This window comes from Lissotriton helveticus, chromosome 1_1 (genome assembly GCF_964261635.1).
Source record: "Lissotriton helveticus chromosome 1_1, aLisHel1.1, whole genome shotgun sequence".
Classification (NCBI taxonomy): domain Eukaryota; kingdom Metazoa; phylum Chordata; class Amphibia; order Caudata; family Salamandridae; genus Lissotriton; species Lissotriton helveticus.
The window spans coordinates 589,120,025-589,136,365 of record NC_136057.1 but is presented as its reverse complement, the minus strand read 5'-3'; the positions used below and the strand labels follow the sequence as shown (position 1 = coordinate 589,136,365).

General features: G+C 42.8%; 1 protein-coding gene across 3 annotated transcripts in view; it reads left to right on the top strand.

Moving 5' to 3' along the window:
* SOX5 (SRY-box transcription factor 5) overlaps positions 1 to 16,341 on the top strand; it is a 454,156-nt gene that overhangs the window by 260,215 nt on the left and 177,600 nt on the right. For all 3 annotated transcript variants that reach the window (XM_078674095.1, XM_078674096.1, XM_078674097.1), the window contains one exon: positions 1,706 to 1,774. In XM_078674095.1, the coding sequence (XP_078530221.1) occupies positions 1,706 to 1,774 (69 nt within the window). The remainder of the gene's footprint in view (positions 1 to 1,705; positions 1,775 to 16,341) is intronic.

The window sequence follows — 16,341 nt, the reverse complement described above, 5'->3', positions numbered from 1 at the left end:
TTCACTCTAGACAGTCACACAAAGGGAGCTGAGGTTTCCTGTTGGCCCATTAAGCATGTCGAGAATAGCACCAGCTGGAGCTAGTGTTTTCTAAGTATAACTGCATTTAATATTGAACAATTCATATCTTGACGTGTGTCTTTTGGATATTTTGTCATTTTGGTATTGTTCTACCCAGATAAATATTGGCTATTTTTCTAAACTGGTGTGGAGTGCTTTGGCGGTGTTTTCACTGTGGTACTGTTTGTGCCCAAATACTTTACACATGGCCTCTGCCTAAGCCTGATTGCTCTGTGCCCAGCTACCAAGGGGGAGAGCACTGGTTATCTTTGGTGTGCAACTTACTTACCCTGACTAGGATTGTGGGTCCCTACCTGGACCGGGTGCATACTAGTGCCAACTAACAGTTACAAGCAAAAATATTCTTTGGAGGCTTAAAGGCAAACTGCCATAGTTGCCCCTGGCATGTAAAGGAACTACTTTGTGTGTGGAAATGCTCCTTGTGAAAGGGCAGAATGCCATCACTCACAGTGAAGTTAGCCAGTGGCTGAAGTAGGCTGACTCATTGCACCATGCTGTATTGTGTGGTAGGTGGAAGAAAAATGTAAATGACACGGTAACAAACCAATGGAAAAGATATGGCTGAAATTCCAATATGCAAGTACAATATTGTTCGTAAAATCAAAATGTCAAAACAAAATCCAGAATTAAGCAATATCTATACATTTACTAAATGTCTAAGAACCAATTAATCGTGACTCAAAATCATATCTATATGAAGCATTGCATTCAAGATTGCGGTTTCTAATGATACAAAGACATGCAACCACAGTAACATTGCTGGCTAGGTGCATGTATAGCATGCAGTGGCGATGAAGTCCTGCTGCCAGATCAAGGATGCATTTAAACAACTAACTTAGGGGCCTATTAGCATATCGGGCGGATTGCCACCGCCGTCTCGGCGGTGGCGATCCTCCCGCCAGATGCTTCTGTTTCAACACCGCCAAATTAGAATGGCGAGGGGCACCGCGGCGTACAGAAAGACCTTCTACTGCTTTTCCGCTGGTTGGATTGCCGCTGGGCGGAAAAGGCCTTCAATATGGTGGTGATGCCTTGCAGGCACCGCAATCTATATTAGGATGTGCATTTTTAGGGGCCTTACCATGGCGGAGACTCCGCCATGAATAGGCATGCAGTGATCACTTTGGGGGCCCGTTGTGGGCCCCCAAGGGGGTGTGGGGGGCTGCACTTGGAGGTACCTATGGCACCCCCCTACATTGGCATACACATGGTGGCAGGCAAAACACGTTGCCTGTCACGTTGTGCATGCAAATGCACAACATACATATTGTGCATTGCGGCGTGTGCTGCTGACAGCACTGCCCGCCGCAATGCATAATATGCAGGATGCGACCGTCAGGGTGGCGGGCGCATCCTAATTGCCATAGCAGGACCGCCGGACCTCTGGCGGTCGGTCCTGTTTGCTGTTAGGGTGGCTGGCGGACATCGTAAAGGGCCCCTTGATATTCATTTTTTCACGGCACCAATTGCTCTGCTTTGAGATGGAAGATTCATCTGTTTGCTTCCTCGTCATGAATGATGGTCTTTTCAATTCTGTCTGCGTACTTTATGGGAAGTGAAGTGTCAGTTTTTTTTTCGCACAGATTACATTTCTTTTATTTTTCAATGTTCAATTTCTCCACAGATTGCAAGACAGCAACAGCAGCTCTTACAGCAACAACACAAAATCAACATTCTTCAGCAACAGATTCAGGTCAGAGAGCGCTTCCTCCCATTTACTCTCTCTCGTTCTTCCCCCACGCTATAGTTTTCACCACAAGAATGTGAAACTGAACTGTGGATAGAGAATTGTCATTTTTTCATATTTAAGTTTGCATATTCATATGTGCGCGTTTTTGTTTACCTGGAAGCTAAAGAAACCACTAAATAGAGCTTAGGACAGAATCATTGTATGAGAGGGAGGAAGAAAGAGATAGATGCATGGATAGATACATGATAACATCACAGATGGGCTGAGACCGAGAGATAGATACACATGTTTGGCTTTGAAGGAGAGAGGGGCGACTGTTCAGTAGGACTAGATAGCTAGATACACAGGTCGAGAAGGAAGAGCAGAGTGAAGCGAAATGATTCAATAAAAGGCACATTGCATCGTTTAGAATTGAAGCAATAGTCTTCTTTCAGAGTGTTCAGACAGTCACTCTGGCTATTTATAAGCAAAATAAAGTGTGCGCTAAGAGAGATGCTGCTCTTTTTTAGTCTCTCACTGGTTACACCAATGTATGCTCGTCTTTCATGTGGCTTTAAATGTTGTAGAAAGAAGCACACCCAGGATTTTTGTACTCTCATTTTTAGAGCAAACCTAAAGTTGGAGCTGTTAAATAGATTCTTGTACTGGTGGAGGTGAATAAGGGACACCAGCATGATACTACCTACATAACATTCATTTAAGACAGATGGGTGTGGAGAAAATTTATGACTTCTGCTCGTAATTTAGTTGTAAAATCTGATATCATTCCTGTTAAAGCCTAGGTCTGGCTACAGCTGGGTATTTGCACTTTTTAGATCTGGCTTGACAGCGGAGCATGACATATTGTTACCAGTTCTTTGACATATAGTTTGACATATAGTTAGGAGTGGGAGGTAGCTCATCCCTCTCTGCTCTTCCTATTGGTTGCTTGTTATATAATTTCATCTCCTATGGAATGCTTGCAAGGTAATGCATGTGGGACTTAAAAGTATTAAAACATATTAAAACATTGAATTACTACATATTAAGTTATTTATCTTATAGATGCATTGTATACAGGAAACAATAGTTTTTGTTTTGTTTTCTAAGTGCCATAGGCTTTTCAAAAATAATTTAGTCATGACTCCAAATGCAAGTCAGACCTATTGGTTTTGCTGCTGTTTGTTGAAGGAGACCAGGGTTCGCTGCCAATTAGAGTCATCTTGCTGCTGGCAGCGCAGTTGAGGCTGTATGAAGAGAATCTGGTTTCAAGAGACTTAAGAGTGAGTAAAGGGAAAAGGATTTAATTGGAATTTCAAGATAGATTTATGGAGTTTTTGTGAAATTCTGAGCATACATCGTTAAAAAAGATTGTAATTGCATTCAAACGGGCATCTGTTAGGAAGCAGAACCTTTTTATGCCCTTTTTTAGTTCAACCTGGGCTGCGCTGGCACTGCTCTGCGAGGCATGCTGTATTCAGGTAGGGACTTGAAGCTCCGCCTACCCGTCGATCATATTTTTAATTGGCTTGTGTCACTGTCCACTTTGAACTGTGGCTGTTCATTTGTTAATCGGCTTAATAGTCCCTCCTTAGTACCGCCTTGTCTCATTTTGTTACCTCCCATGGCGACACCCTCTGTTACGTATGTTGTTACTCTGTAGGCTTTAATTACAGCCTCCGAGGGCTATTTTTTCAAATATCTTTGTCCTGTCTGCAGGACACACTCTCTCCTAACACTTTTTAAAAAAATGTTATAGCACAAACGCATTTGCAATGCAATAGGTCTCGCATTTGAGAATGTTTAAGCTATTGCCATTGTAAGTGGCAATGGTTGCTTTGACTTATCAGTTTTAAAAACAACACATGAATAAAATCCATTGTCATTTGCAATGCCAATAGCTCAAACTCTTGTAAATGTGAGCCCTAAAGCATTGGAAATGCTTATTGATCTTACGGTTGCATCCACATTGAGGATTTTGTTGGTGGGTTTTGCACCAGATGTGTCACTGGCTAGTTTAATGTTGGTCCTGTGTGATTATGGTATTGCAAGGGGCGGATACAGGAGAGGGGGTCCTGTCACAAAGCCTTTTCAGATGACAAGACAGTTGTACCCAACCTCAGTGCTATCATCACCACACCACCCCTCTGTGTCACAAGCTTTAATTAATGAAAATAAAATACCTAAAGCTGTAGCCCTTTCTTTCATTTTCAACGAGCACTGCTATAATCTATCTGAAGAAATGTTTCATCCTGGTGAAACATATCATGAAGCGTGCCACAATGTTGTTTTGGCTTAGGCCCTAGACCAGGCCATGTGGAGCTATTGGTTCACTACCTTTTAGCAAGGAATGTGGGGTGGATGCATGGAAGAAAATAATCTGACTGGAGTATATAAGGAAAGATGTAATGTTTCGAGAGTTGGAACTTAATGGCAACCCCATCTTTGTAGAGGAAAAAACAAGTAACCAAGCCACACACTTTTTCTATTTAGAAAAATGCTGAAGGAGGGAGGTTTATACTGATTTTAACTGGTCAGATAAAATGCTATTAAACAAATGCTCGGTGTAAAAGTGTAGCTTACCCATGTGGAATTAGTAGTAAATTGCTGACGTGTTACAATTTTAACTTGATGTACTACCACTAAATACCTAGCCAGCTAGAGTGCGGTGCTCTTACAGATACTGCCAGTGCAGTGAAACAGATAGTGAAATTGAGGTGCATACTCTGTATCCCATTGTACGCTGACTGTGGGATGAAATAGCTGATGCTCTTTTTAGGTCAAAGCCTACCAGACAGCAGAACTGTTAGGTTAGCTAAAGGCATCTTGGGCTCATTCAGAAAGCTTCCCTGGGAATGCATTCCACCCAGTACTTAGCATCCGCATTGCAGTTTGTAACTTACATATTTTGGCTATCTGTTTGCTTGGCTTAATTTGTTTTAGGCTGTCCAGTGTGAGTTCGTCCCTCCCAAGGAGCAAAGCCACCTCACACTACCTCTCCTTGTATTCTTTCATGAATTCTCCTTTCTGTAAGCAGGCCTTTAAATCTTGTTCTTATCTTGCCACGTTTGCTGTGCATTCAAAGACAGAAGTTAAATACCAGGCTCTGTCTTCCGAGAGACTTTGGTGTTTACATGTCTTTCCCTTACTTCAAAGTGAGAATATATATGTAAATATTTTGCTGGATTATGGGGGCATATAAGGTTTTTTTTCTATCACAGAACAACATTTAAATGAACTTTGAAAGTATTTTAGAATATATTAGAATTAGGAAAGCACAAATGAAGCATGTTTTCTGTTTTCTGCAGTGTGTCGAAACAAATACTTAAATATGATCAAAGCAAATCAATACACTAGGTGATGCCATTTCCACACATTATTGTTTTGTGCACTGTATGGTTTCATTAGTAAAGCTGTATATCTGTGCAAATGTAATGGTCATTTCAATTGAAAATGTGTTGTCTGTAGTGGCAGTGTGCTACCACACATTGCACACTCCACGCCACTCCACTCTGCACCACTCCACGCCACTGCATTCTACTCCTCTCTACTGTTGTCTGCTCTACACAACTCTACTCTACGCCAATACACTCTACACTACTCAACTCAACTCTACAACACTGCACTCTTTGCCATTGCATTCTACACCACTCCAGTCTAAGCTGCTCCTCTCCACTCTGCACAACTCAACTCTACGCCACTCCACACCACTCTGCAACACTACACTCTACCCCACTGTACTCTCAGTGAGCTCTACTCTGTACCACTCAACTCTACGTCCCTGCACTATATGCAAATCTACTGATCGCCACTATAATCTACTCTGCACCACTGCATTCTAGACCGTTGCACTCTACACCACTTTACTCTTTCATTAAACTCTATGCCTCTCTTCTCTACACCACTCTACTCTACGACAATGCACTCTATGCTACTCTACTGCACTCTTCGCCATTGCACTCTACGCCACTCCCGTCTAAGCCACTCCACTCTACTCTGCACAACTCAACTCTGCGCCACTCTTCTCTGCACCACCACACTCTACCCCACTGCACCCTATGCCACTGTGCTCTACTCTGCACCACTAAAACTTTATACCCCTGCACTATATGCCAATCTACTCTACGCCACTCTAACCTACTTGGCATCACTGCACTCTACACCACTTTACTCGGTCATTGCACACTACGCCACTGCACTCTACTCTGAAGCAATCTACTCTATGCCACTGCACTCTGCGTCTCTGCACTCTGCGTCTCTGCACTCTGCGTCACTGCACACTGCTCTCTGCATCACTGCGTCACTTCTCTCTGCGTCACTGCTCTCAACGCCACTGCACTCTGCACTCTACGCCACTGCACTCTACCCATCTGCCCTCTACTCTGGACCACTTTATCTGCTTCTCTGCTCTCTATGCCACGCACTCTACACCAATGCACTCTACACCACTCTTCACCACTCTACTCGGCAACACTGCACTCTCTGCCACTGAAGTCTATGCCACTGTACTCTGCACTCCTGCACTCTATTCCAATGCACTCTACGTCACTCTACGTCACTCTACTCTGCATCACTCCACTGTAAGCCACTTCACTCCCTACCTCTCTAGTCTGCCACTTTGTACTCTATGCCACTGCACACACTCTATGCCACACTTCTCTGTACCACTCCACTCTCCACAATTGCACTTTGCTCTTTACCACTGTACTCAACACCACTGCACTCTACACCCAGTGCATTCTATGACAGTCTACACTTCTGCAATTTACAACACACTACCCTGCAGCACTGCACTTCAGGCCACTCTACTTTTCACTACTGCATTCTATTCCTTTGCACTCTATGCAACTGCACTTTAAGCCACACTACACTGCATCACTCCACTCTACACTACTGCACTCTGTTTCTACACCACTATAGAGTGTAGTGGTACAGAGTGCAGAAACAGAGTGCAGTGGCGTAGAGTGGAGTGATGCACTGTACTCCACTATGCACCACTCTGCGCTACTCTGCTCTACCCACTCTACGTCACTGTACTCTAAGTCACTCTAATCTAAACCACTGCACCCTATGCCACTGTTACTCTACACCATTCTACTCTGCAACACTCTATGCCAATGCACTCTACACCAGTCCACTCTACTCTACACTACTCCACTGTATGCCACTCTACTCTATGCCACTCCAATACACAATCTATGCCACTTCACTCTCTGACACTCTACTCCACTCGCCTATACGCCACTAACCTTTATCCATACTGACCACCAGCAACACTGGTGTACAATATGGCTGAAACACTTTGGCGAACCCAATAGCTCTTGCGTAGGCGAGACCTATTGGCTTTGCAAATGCTAGTTAAAGAGGTACTTTTGGTCTCATGGTAGGATAGTTTTATATTTTTACTTAAGAAGGTAAAAGTTCAGAGAGTGACACTTTCAGGAGCCACATTCATCCAGGAAGTTGGTTGATTGTCTGTCCGTTCCCGCTTTATTGTGTTTGCTGCTAATTTATAAATAGGCAAAGAGTGTTCACTGTATTGTTTTATTAATTATGTAGGATTTTATGAGAGGGCATATTTGCATGGGCCTTAAAGAATATCTGCCTGGATGCTTTCACTGTTATGGTAGCTGCATCTGTCATATGTATACTTTTTGTTGTAGATTGGGCCTTTCTCAGAGACAGCTAATGCAATTAAATGCAATGGTTTACAATATTATTCAATTCACAATATTGTTTACATAGTCCTCAGTATAAAGAAGTTGTTGTTGCTCCCCTTCCTTCTGTGTGAAAGTTATTCTAAGGATTGTTGACTATGTTTTAACAAATATAATGAAGATATGTTATTCTTGGACTTGTTTGAACGTCTAAAATAAACATAATGAGGATGCACAGCTGTGTGGCAGTCATCAGAGGGGCAGATGCTGAAGTGATCAGAGGTAAACTAGGTGATCTGGAAGCACATTATCCACCTTCATTTCAATTGTGCAAGGGTGGATGGAATTACAAACACTCTACAGACTTTTTGAAACTTTTTGACCGCGGGTCTTAAGAGTCACGCACATGCGCAGTCACTTGTGATGCTTTGTTAGTCCAAAGAGCCATTGGTGCGTTTCAAAAGGGAACTCAGGGCAGCTAAATGCACATACATTCCAGTGCCACGGGACACAGTGGAACAAAGTTCCTAGCAGGGGTTCAAGTAGAGTTCATATACATTTCTGTTTGACATGTGAAGTATATTTCTATTGTATAAATAGTACTCCCTCCTCCAGTTGCCCTGCCCCATCTAGCTGGAAATGACTCATAATTAAGTACAGAGGAGGCCCACCCACTCTATTGTTTTTAAACATTGAGCAGTGTTTAGTTTTGTTGCAATGCGGCCCTGGTCCCCTGCAATAGTTCATTATTTTACTAACTTTTTAACTCTACTAGGGCAGTTATGGAAAACCAATACTCTTTACTATGCATGCAGTGAGCATCGACGGCTACAGAGAATGTAAGGTTCAGAAGAACTTTGTTTAGTGTAAACAAAATGCAAGCATTCTGCATTATGATTTATCAATTATCTGCACTGGGCATTATTAGTTGTGGGTATTGTAATTGTATTGTAATTGCATTTAAATAGCGATTTCTTCCCCAGACGAGACGTCAAAGTGCTTTTTCAGCGAGTAGCATGCTACTCCGGAACCCATAAAGGATTAGTAGTGAATTAATATAGCTAAATATGAATGTAATTTGAGTGGTGGATATGTTCGTTATTTGGATTCAGAAGGATAGTGGAGGGATAGAATAGGGAAAAGGTTTGCATTTATATACCGCTTGTTACCCCATATGGGGTGGTGTAGCATTTTGTTCGGCGAGTATCACGCTATTGCGGAACCCATAAAGGATTAGTGGTGAATTAGTATAGTGAAAAATGAAAGTAAATTGAGTGGTGGATGTGTTAGTCAGTTATTTGGATTGATAAGGATAGCGGAGGGATAGAAGAGAGAAAAGGGTTTGCATTTATATAGTGCTTGCTACCACTGATGAGGTGTTGAAGCTCTTTTTTGGTGAGTAGCACACTACTTTGGAACCCATAAAGGATTAGTGGTGAATTAGTATAGTGAAATATGAAATTAATTTTAGAGGGGGACATGTTAGTCTATTATTTGGAATGAAAATGGTAGTAGAGGGATAGAAGAGAGAAAGATTTAGACATGTTGTTGTTTGTTTGTTTTGGAGGTCGTAGCAGTAGGAGGAGGCTTGGGATGAGTAAAAGGGTTATGGAGAGGCAAGAGACACAGGGAAGTGTGTAGAAAGGCTTGTTTTGGTGGATCGTCCCTCCATCTCTCACACATAAAACAAACGCTTTCCATATAGGCCTCACAACAACTGTGTGCTCTGCCATACATGCATGGAAGGAAGAAATTTGGACATGGTAACAATGCTTGCAAGCTGTAGCTTCAACCAAAGCATAAATGAGAATTTCACATGTAAACTTCCCCCTAAGCCATGCTGATGCAGCACCCCAGAGCTACATCAGTGCCAGTAATGAGCAACACAAAAGCAGATCATCATTGTGATGCCCAGAGAGAAGTATCGCCGCCTCAAGCAGCGGCTGCTGGATATTAGGAAAGGTACAAAGTCGAGGCCTTAAATTTAATGCAGGGACTTCACTTATTTCCTGAGCTCCTCTCGCATCAGGTCCCAGCGACCCAGGCCTGTGAGGTAGATGGGCCAGACTGCTGGGCCTCCCTCCCAGAATGTCCAAGCTGGATACATGATATCCTGATAGTCGGCGGTCTTGCTGAAAGATCCCGGGTGATCCCGGCTGCAATTTACTGCTTTATTGACTGGAGTCAGTTTACGGTGCAAGAGGTGATCTTCTAGTTCAGGACTTCTCAATGTTAGGAAGTTGGGTTGCCATGTGTGTGAGGGTGCATGAGCGATCTGGAGCTGAGGAGCAGTGGTGAAGAACTCTTGGATTCTTTTTCCTTCACAGCTGTGGTAAGAAATTGTAGCGCCTGAGCCCGGTGGGCTACTGGAGAAGTTAAATGACATTGTCTGGTCGCCAGGACAATCTCCTAGTGTAAAGAGGAGAGAAATTAGATTGGGAATACAGCTGGTTCTGGCAGCCTTGTTCTGGGTACCTAACTAAGAGCTAAGTAGCCGAGGAATGCTTGCCATGAAGGTATTCTTGCAAATGAGAATTGTGTGTTCAGGAGCTTAGTTTATTAGTGCAAATCTGGTGTTTGTGAGAGCTCTGGGTTCAAACACATTTTTCTATGGTGTTTTAGGTTAGACATCTGGCCTCGATAAACTTCAGTAATTTAGTTGCACTGGAGAGGGCTGGCGTTATATCAATTGGCGGATGTTTTGTTTCCCTTTTTAAATATTAGGATTATGGACATTAGATGACATCAGGTTGTATTGATGCCTTTTAGAAAGCCATTGCTCAGGCTCACATATATGCGATTGCTATTCTAAAAAACGTTCTTGGTTAATTCCACTTCAGCTGCATCTGGCAGAATGCCAATTTCCTGCTCTGCCAATAGACTTCCCAAATGTGTATGAATGGGGTACGTTATGGAAACTTGATCACCATGAAGTGAACTCGGGACAAGCTAAAGTGTGTGTGGCAGACAAAGAGAGACAAATTCAGGATCTCCTATCCGATCCCTTTCTGTGGTATTTCTTTCACACAGATTTTCAATCTCCTGCATCCACTGTTAGTTACGCTTCCATAGATTGCTAAATGCCATCTCGGGTGCGCAGCTAACCTTACCTCGATGGTGTAGGCACTGAAGAACCATGGCTACCCTAAGATCTGGACTGCAACATTAAGGGGCTCCTCTGACTTCCAAATAGCTTATGTATTCAATGCTCAACGCAAGTCCTCAGCATCAACAGTTAATTTCTTTGACGGGACGTTGTACAGTAGTATTTCACCCATTGAGAGCCTTTTTAAATTCTTACTGTCTGCATCATCATTACTCCACCACATTCATCACGCAGGCACACTTACCAGGTTCCAGAAATATTGTTTTTGCTACTGGTTAGTAAGTCAGAATTATTTAAGAGAGTGCAATCTGTGGATTGACTATTGCATTCTTTATTACTGTCCAGGATATACACTGATATTCTTATTCTATTAACCAAATTGCACCAAATTTCTGCTAGATACCTAATCGTACAAAACTTGCCATGCTACGCTGAAATCCTTAAAGATTTCTGCTTAAGTAAAAGGTGTGAAATACACCCTGCTGAGCAGCGTATTGTTAAAGACACTTGACACGTTTTCCATATGGCAGAATGAACAGGAGCAGCTTCTATGTAAATGAAGGTGTTTGAAACTGATTTGAAAATATGGTGGAATATTTGGCCCGATTCCCTTTTGTTTCTACACTCCACTACCACAGAACGTAGAATCTGGAGTGTGTCCTGTTTTTCCGTTTCCACCTGCTTTAGAGCTTTAACTGACCTCTACTTCAACAACTTCATTGCCAAATGCCATAACTTTGATGGTGCTATTATTGTGACAGCCTGATAGACCCAGAGAGGGATCGATAATGTTAAAGGATTTTTGGCGACCGCTTCTTGAAATACTTAGGACCATTCTTGGCGCTCCATGAATCATTCCTAGCCTAAAACAGAAAAATTGAAATTCTGGAAAGAAATAGAATACAGCACACAGGTAGTGTCACAGTGACTACTTTACATCCTTCCTTGCTGGCATAAGCTGTCACAAGCTTAGGGGGTGTGGTGTAAATCTGTGCAAGCAAATATCTCCACCCAGTGATTAATAAATTCAGTCTCCGACACGCGGGTGTTTTACCTTAGTTTGTAATTGCCCATTGAGTAATGTATCTCTATATATACACACCAAAACAAAATATCTTTGCATGTTGGGCTAATTACACATCTAATAGGACATAGTGCAGAAGGAAAAAATCCAGAGCGAGTAATGTGGAAAATGGCGGCATGCAGTAGGGTTGAATGGAGAAGTAGCGTATATGTGGAGAAACCGTTTGACACAATGGTCCTTTCAGCCTGCTGTGCTTGCCCAGTACCCTGGTGATATGTTGATTTTACTGTAGGTAAAGTTTGCGTGGAAGGAAGAAAGCACCAGGGGTTTGTTGTTTCAGGTTGAAGCTCTGCCCTTTCCAGCCTAGCGGACCGCTCAGACAGACCCCCATTGTTAAATAAACGGCTACAGGTTTATTGACAAGTCGGTGTTTATTCCCAGTTCACTTTGCAGTCTGACGTGAGTGCAAAACTGCACGTGAATAATTATGTTTCAATGAACGGGCACTGTCTTTACCTAAGAGCCTGTTTTACTTAAACCGCATCAATTTAAACTAGTTAAAAGCGGCAGTGATTCTCGATAAATTGTTCATGCCAAAAGAAAGCCCTTCAGATGGAGTACGGAAACGCCATAAATAACCGTAGACCAAATGCGTGACTGATGAATGGCTCCTTTCTCTATGCCATCAACTAGGAATGACTTTACTGCGGCCCGGCGCATGCGCGGGCGCCGAGTGACGCAGTTGTCCGGCTGGGCAGGAGTTCTGTGAGAAGCAGCTGTCTTACGCAATCCATACGCGAACCTTCCAGAACCGCTAGGCTGTCTTAGACACATCAATAATATGTGTCTGCGGCATGAACTAGAAAAGGCCGTTCGTGGTTGAGCCATTTATTATCCTTGTTTAATTTTCTTTCTTTTTTTTTCTTTAGATTGTAGATCTTTATAAGGAAAGTATATGCATAGCGAATACTACATCTTTTCCTCAAAATATGATTGCCGGTTGGCAGTGGCACTTCTGGAAATGCTTTAAGCCTGCTGTCTGAATACTGCTAGCGAGTGAGTAGAGTAATTCTGCTGGCGAGGAAGATTTCTGCCAGTACAGAACTACAACTTCGAAATAGAGTTTATGTTAAACCTAACAAAAAGAGTGTGCATTCAAGAGGTTAACCAGAGATTATCTTTTTCAGCTAGGTGCGAGATCTGTAATTCACTGAATATCTTTTCAGGAAGATGCTAAAGAGGTACAATTTGAGGGCAAAGGGAGGAATGGACACCAACCACCAAGGGTCTGACTGTGTTCGGCCTGTGCGGAGACAGGGCAGAATTTCAAACGGAAAAAACAACATTTGACGCTTTTTTTGCTGCGCTCACATTTTTTATTCTGCACAAACTCTACTTACATGTGGATTCCAGGTTTTACAGACGTGATCCCAAATCTCAAATACCCACAGTCAAACTGAGGTACCTCAAGATAAGCAAGCCTGTAACCCGCCTCTGCTCCGCTCTCCACTGTTGGATCTTGAGATGGTCACGCATTTCTTAAGGTTCCTCTGGACTCTAACCTGGTACCACCGAAATCTGTCTCTCAGTCATTAACTTGCCACAGTAGAGGCCAGAGGAAATGTGGTAAGAACCCAATTCTACAAGAACTTCAATGAAATCCCCCCAGTCTACATTCACTGCAAGCTTCCCTGCACCATCTTCAAGGCTGTCAATAAGAAAGCTGGATTACCAAGCCGAGAAACTCTTCTCCTCAAGTAAACTCTGCATCACATGAAGGCCCACCATCAAAAGTCTCCAGAAAATGCAGATGGGAAGAACAAGGAGTCCAGGTAATCTCTTCTCCAGCTATGCCCCCGAATTCTAACACGAGAATTCCATGAATTTGACCCGTCACTCCAGAAATACAAAAAAGAGGTAAAGGCAGTGGTTTTTCAAACCACTGTCCAGTAGCTTTCTCCTATCACACCATTGGTCGTCCCAACTTTACCTTCTGTGCATGTAGCACGTATGACCTGTATAGGTTGCCTTTCATGTACACCCTAACCAATGATTTGCTACATTTCTGCTTACAGAAGAAATGCTTATGCATGTGTATACATTTTCTAGTTGTGAAGCCCAAACTATTGTAAACCTGGCACATGGTCAACAAAGGTGAAAGAATGGCAAGAAGAAGAAAACTGTAGAACAGAACAGCAGTGTTAACCCCAATAGTTTTGCATGTGGAAAATCGTTTTGCATTCATGCACACATGCGCACACACACATTTTAAAGTATCTCTCTCACACACACATGCAAAGTGGAGACCGAGGAGGGGGGAATGGATTTCTGGAAACTGTTACAGGATTAGAATATGAGTGAGTAATCTCAGAGGTGTAACCTGGTTCCAGTCCTAAAAATCTTTGACCAAATCCATGTCTTACTTTTTCCTTGAAAATTTGAACTTAGTTTAATGGTATGCTGTGTGAGATAGCGTGCATGGCCGCACCTGTGTGTAACAATGCACATATGCAATGCGCAGTCCCAGCTCAACACAACCAAGGTGTTAAGTCATGAGCTCTAGGCCCACATGCTTTGTGAATAAGTGACACAAACACATAGGTATAGTACTTAGAACTGGGCCACGAGCACGTGCACCCGGGCTCAGTTATTAACAGGGTCACCTGACCAGTGATGCCTGTGTTGGCTGGATGCGGGTGGGTGTAAGGGCCAACCTGCATGAGAGTGGCTGGTTAAAATATTAGAATGTGTCCAGCAGGACACCACACAAGTTTTCTGCTTGATAACAATTTTTAGTCCCACCACATAGTGGTGCAAGATAAATAAGGAAGTAAAGACAAAAAACGTTATGCGTTGTATAAAGACAATTCAGAGGTGCTCTTATTTCCGACACTCTCACTCACTTGTGCGTCCTCAAAATCATATTTTTATGACTCGTAATTTTCCTTTGTAATCATTCCAAAACTGAACATGCGTCCTTTAGCCATTTTAAAATGCTTATAAACACACCATATGATTAATATAATATTTTATAAAAAAAATGTTAAATGCATCGCTGCCCTGAACCAAAGAAAATCATAAACAAGAAAATATATGGTATTCTCGCTCCTTCCTCAAATCTTCAAACTTTATAGAGTGAAAAGTAGAAATCCACCTAGTGCTGTTTAACTGTCTTATTTATAATTTAAGGAAAGATGGCAATGAGTCCCTTGCTCAAAAAAGACCTGTGAATCGAGCCTGGAACTGGCTCGGTCCATTAAGCCAATGTGTTAATGGTTTGAATACGTCTTCATGGGGGACAGTCCATCTGCAAGCTGCAGAGCTTTGCCCAGTGGGCTCGTAGAAGAGGGACATTTTGTACCGGCTCCTGATGTGCCGAGAGCAGCTGTTTTCTTTTGACTTGTAAACAGGACCATACAGGATTCACTGAGGCAGGCCCAAGAAACATTCACAGCAACCTTTCCCATGACTTCCCAGCGGTTTCCAAAACAACTAAACGTTGTCGTCTGAACAATTGTTCTCTGAGATCCCAGTTGCTGATTGTCTATCAGACTGGGGCCCACCCAAGCGAACCCATATCACTGTACACTAACTTTTCACCGCAAATTCTATCAAGCTAGTGAAATGTGGTTGCCATTAAAAATCTGCTTTAAGTGACACTATCACTTCTTGAATTCAGTATTTATATTTTTAAATGCCCGCTAACATTCCAAGAAATAAAAAGGTCTTTCTAAATAGAAGTATTATATTGCCAATCCTTCCAACTCACTTGGCACCACCATGTGGAGCGCTTCACACAATCTCTCGATAAAGAGCTGTTTTTGCATGGTGAACTGGAAACCCCTACACAGAGTGGGTTTCTAGGTCATGTATGGAGGCTTTGAACAGCTGATGTACATTACAGGCTGTGATACCTTCTCAGGACTGCAGCCTCAGAACCTTTTCTCCTTTTTTTTCGTTGGGGGAGGACCCCAGGATGGGCTCTTCACAAAACACCACCGCCTCCTCAAAGAGTCAAAGATTTTTAGAAGTTGTAATTTTTTTATTGTATTCAACTCAGAACATTGGCAATTCAATGTGTCATCACTTATGCTGATACATCTCACAGTGGCGGCTGACATGTACCAAGGGTGGTAGGGCACACAACTAAATAAATAAATAAAATAGACTTACATTCCAAGTGCAGTGTGAAATCCTCCTCTCTCGGGTGTCTATGGATGCCGGATGCAAGAAACTGCACTACCCTATCCTGATGTTGCTCTCACAGCATGAGAGCAGCTCCAGGATTGGATAGAGCAGGCTCTCTCAGCGCTCCTAAGAGCACTGGAGGCCTGTGCTTTCTCTATCCCAGCTGTCTAAGACAGCTAGGTTAGAGAACTTAAGAATGCGAGTGTCTGGCTGGCCATTGCAAGACAGTCGGCCAAAGGGACATATGCAGTTTAAAGCGTACTGCACAGATCCCTGCTGCTGTCACATAGCAGCACTGGCACTGCCCCATCCTGATACTTGGTTCTGGACGTGTTTCTGAAAAATAAAATGGTAATAAATAACCTTTATTACCATTTTATTTGTCTGCTCTGAGGCTAGTGGGTCGAGGCACCTCGGCTCAAAAAGAGGAGCCATCCCTGCTCTCCCAACCTTAATTACTTGCAAACCCCCTTTGATTTCAATCCCATTCTGGTATGTACGCGCTTGTATGTCACTTCCATCATCTTCTTTTGTTCATCCCCAGTTATTGATTTACTTTATGTGACGTACTTTTGTTTCTAAATAAATTAAATAGATTAGAGAAGGACAAATGGGA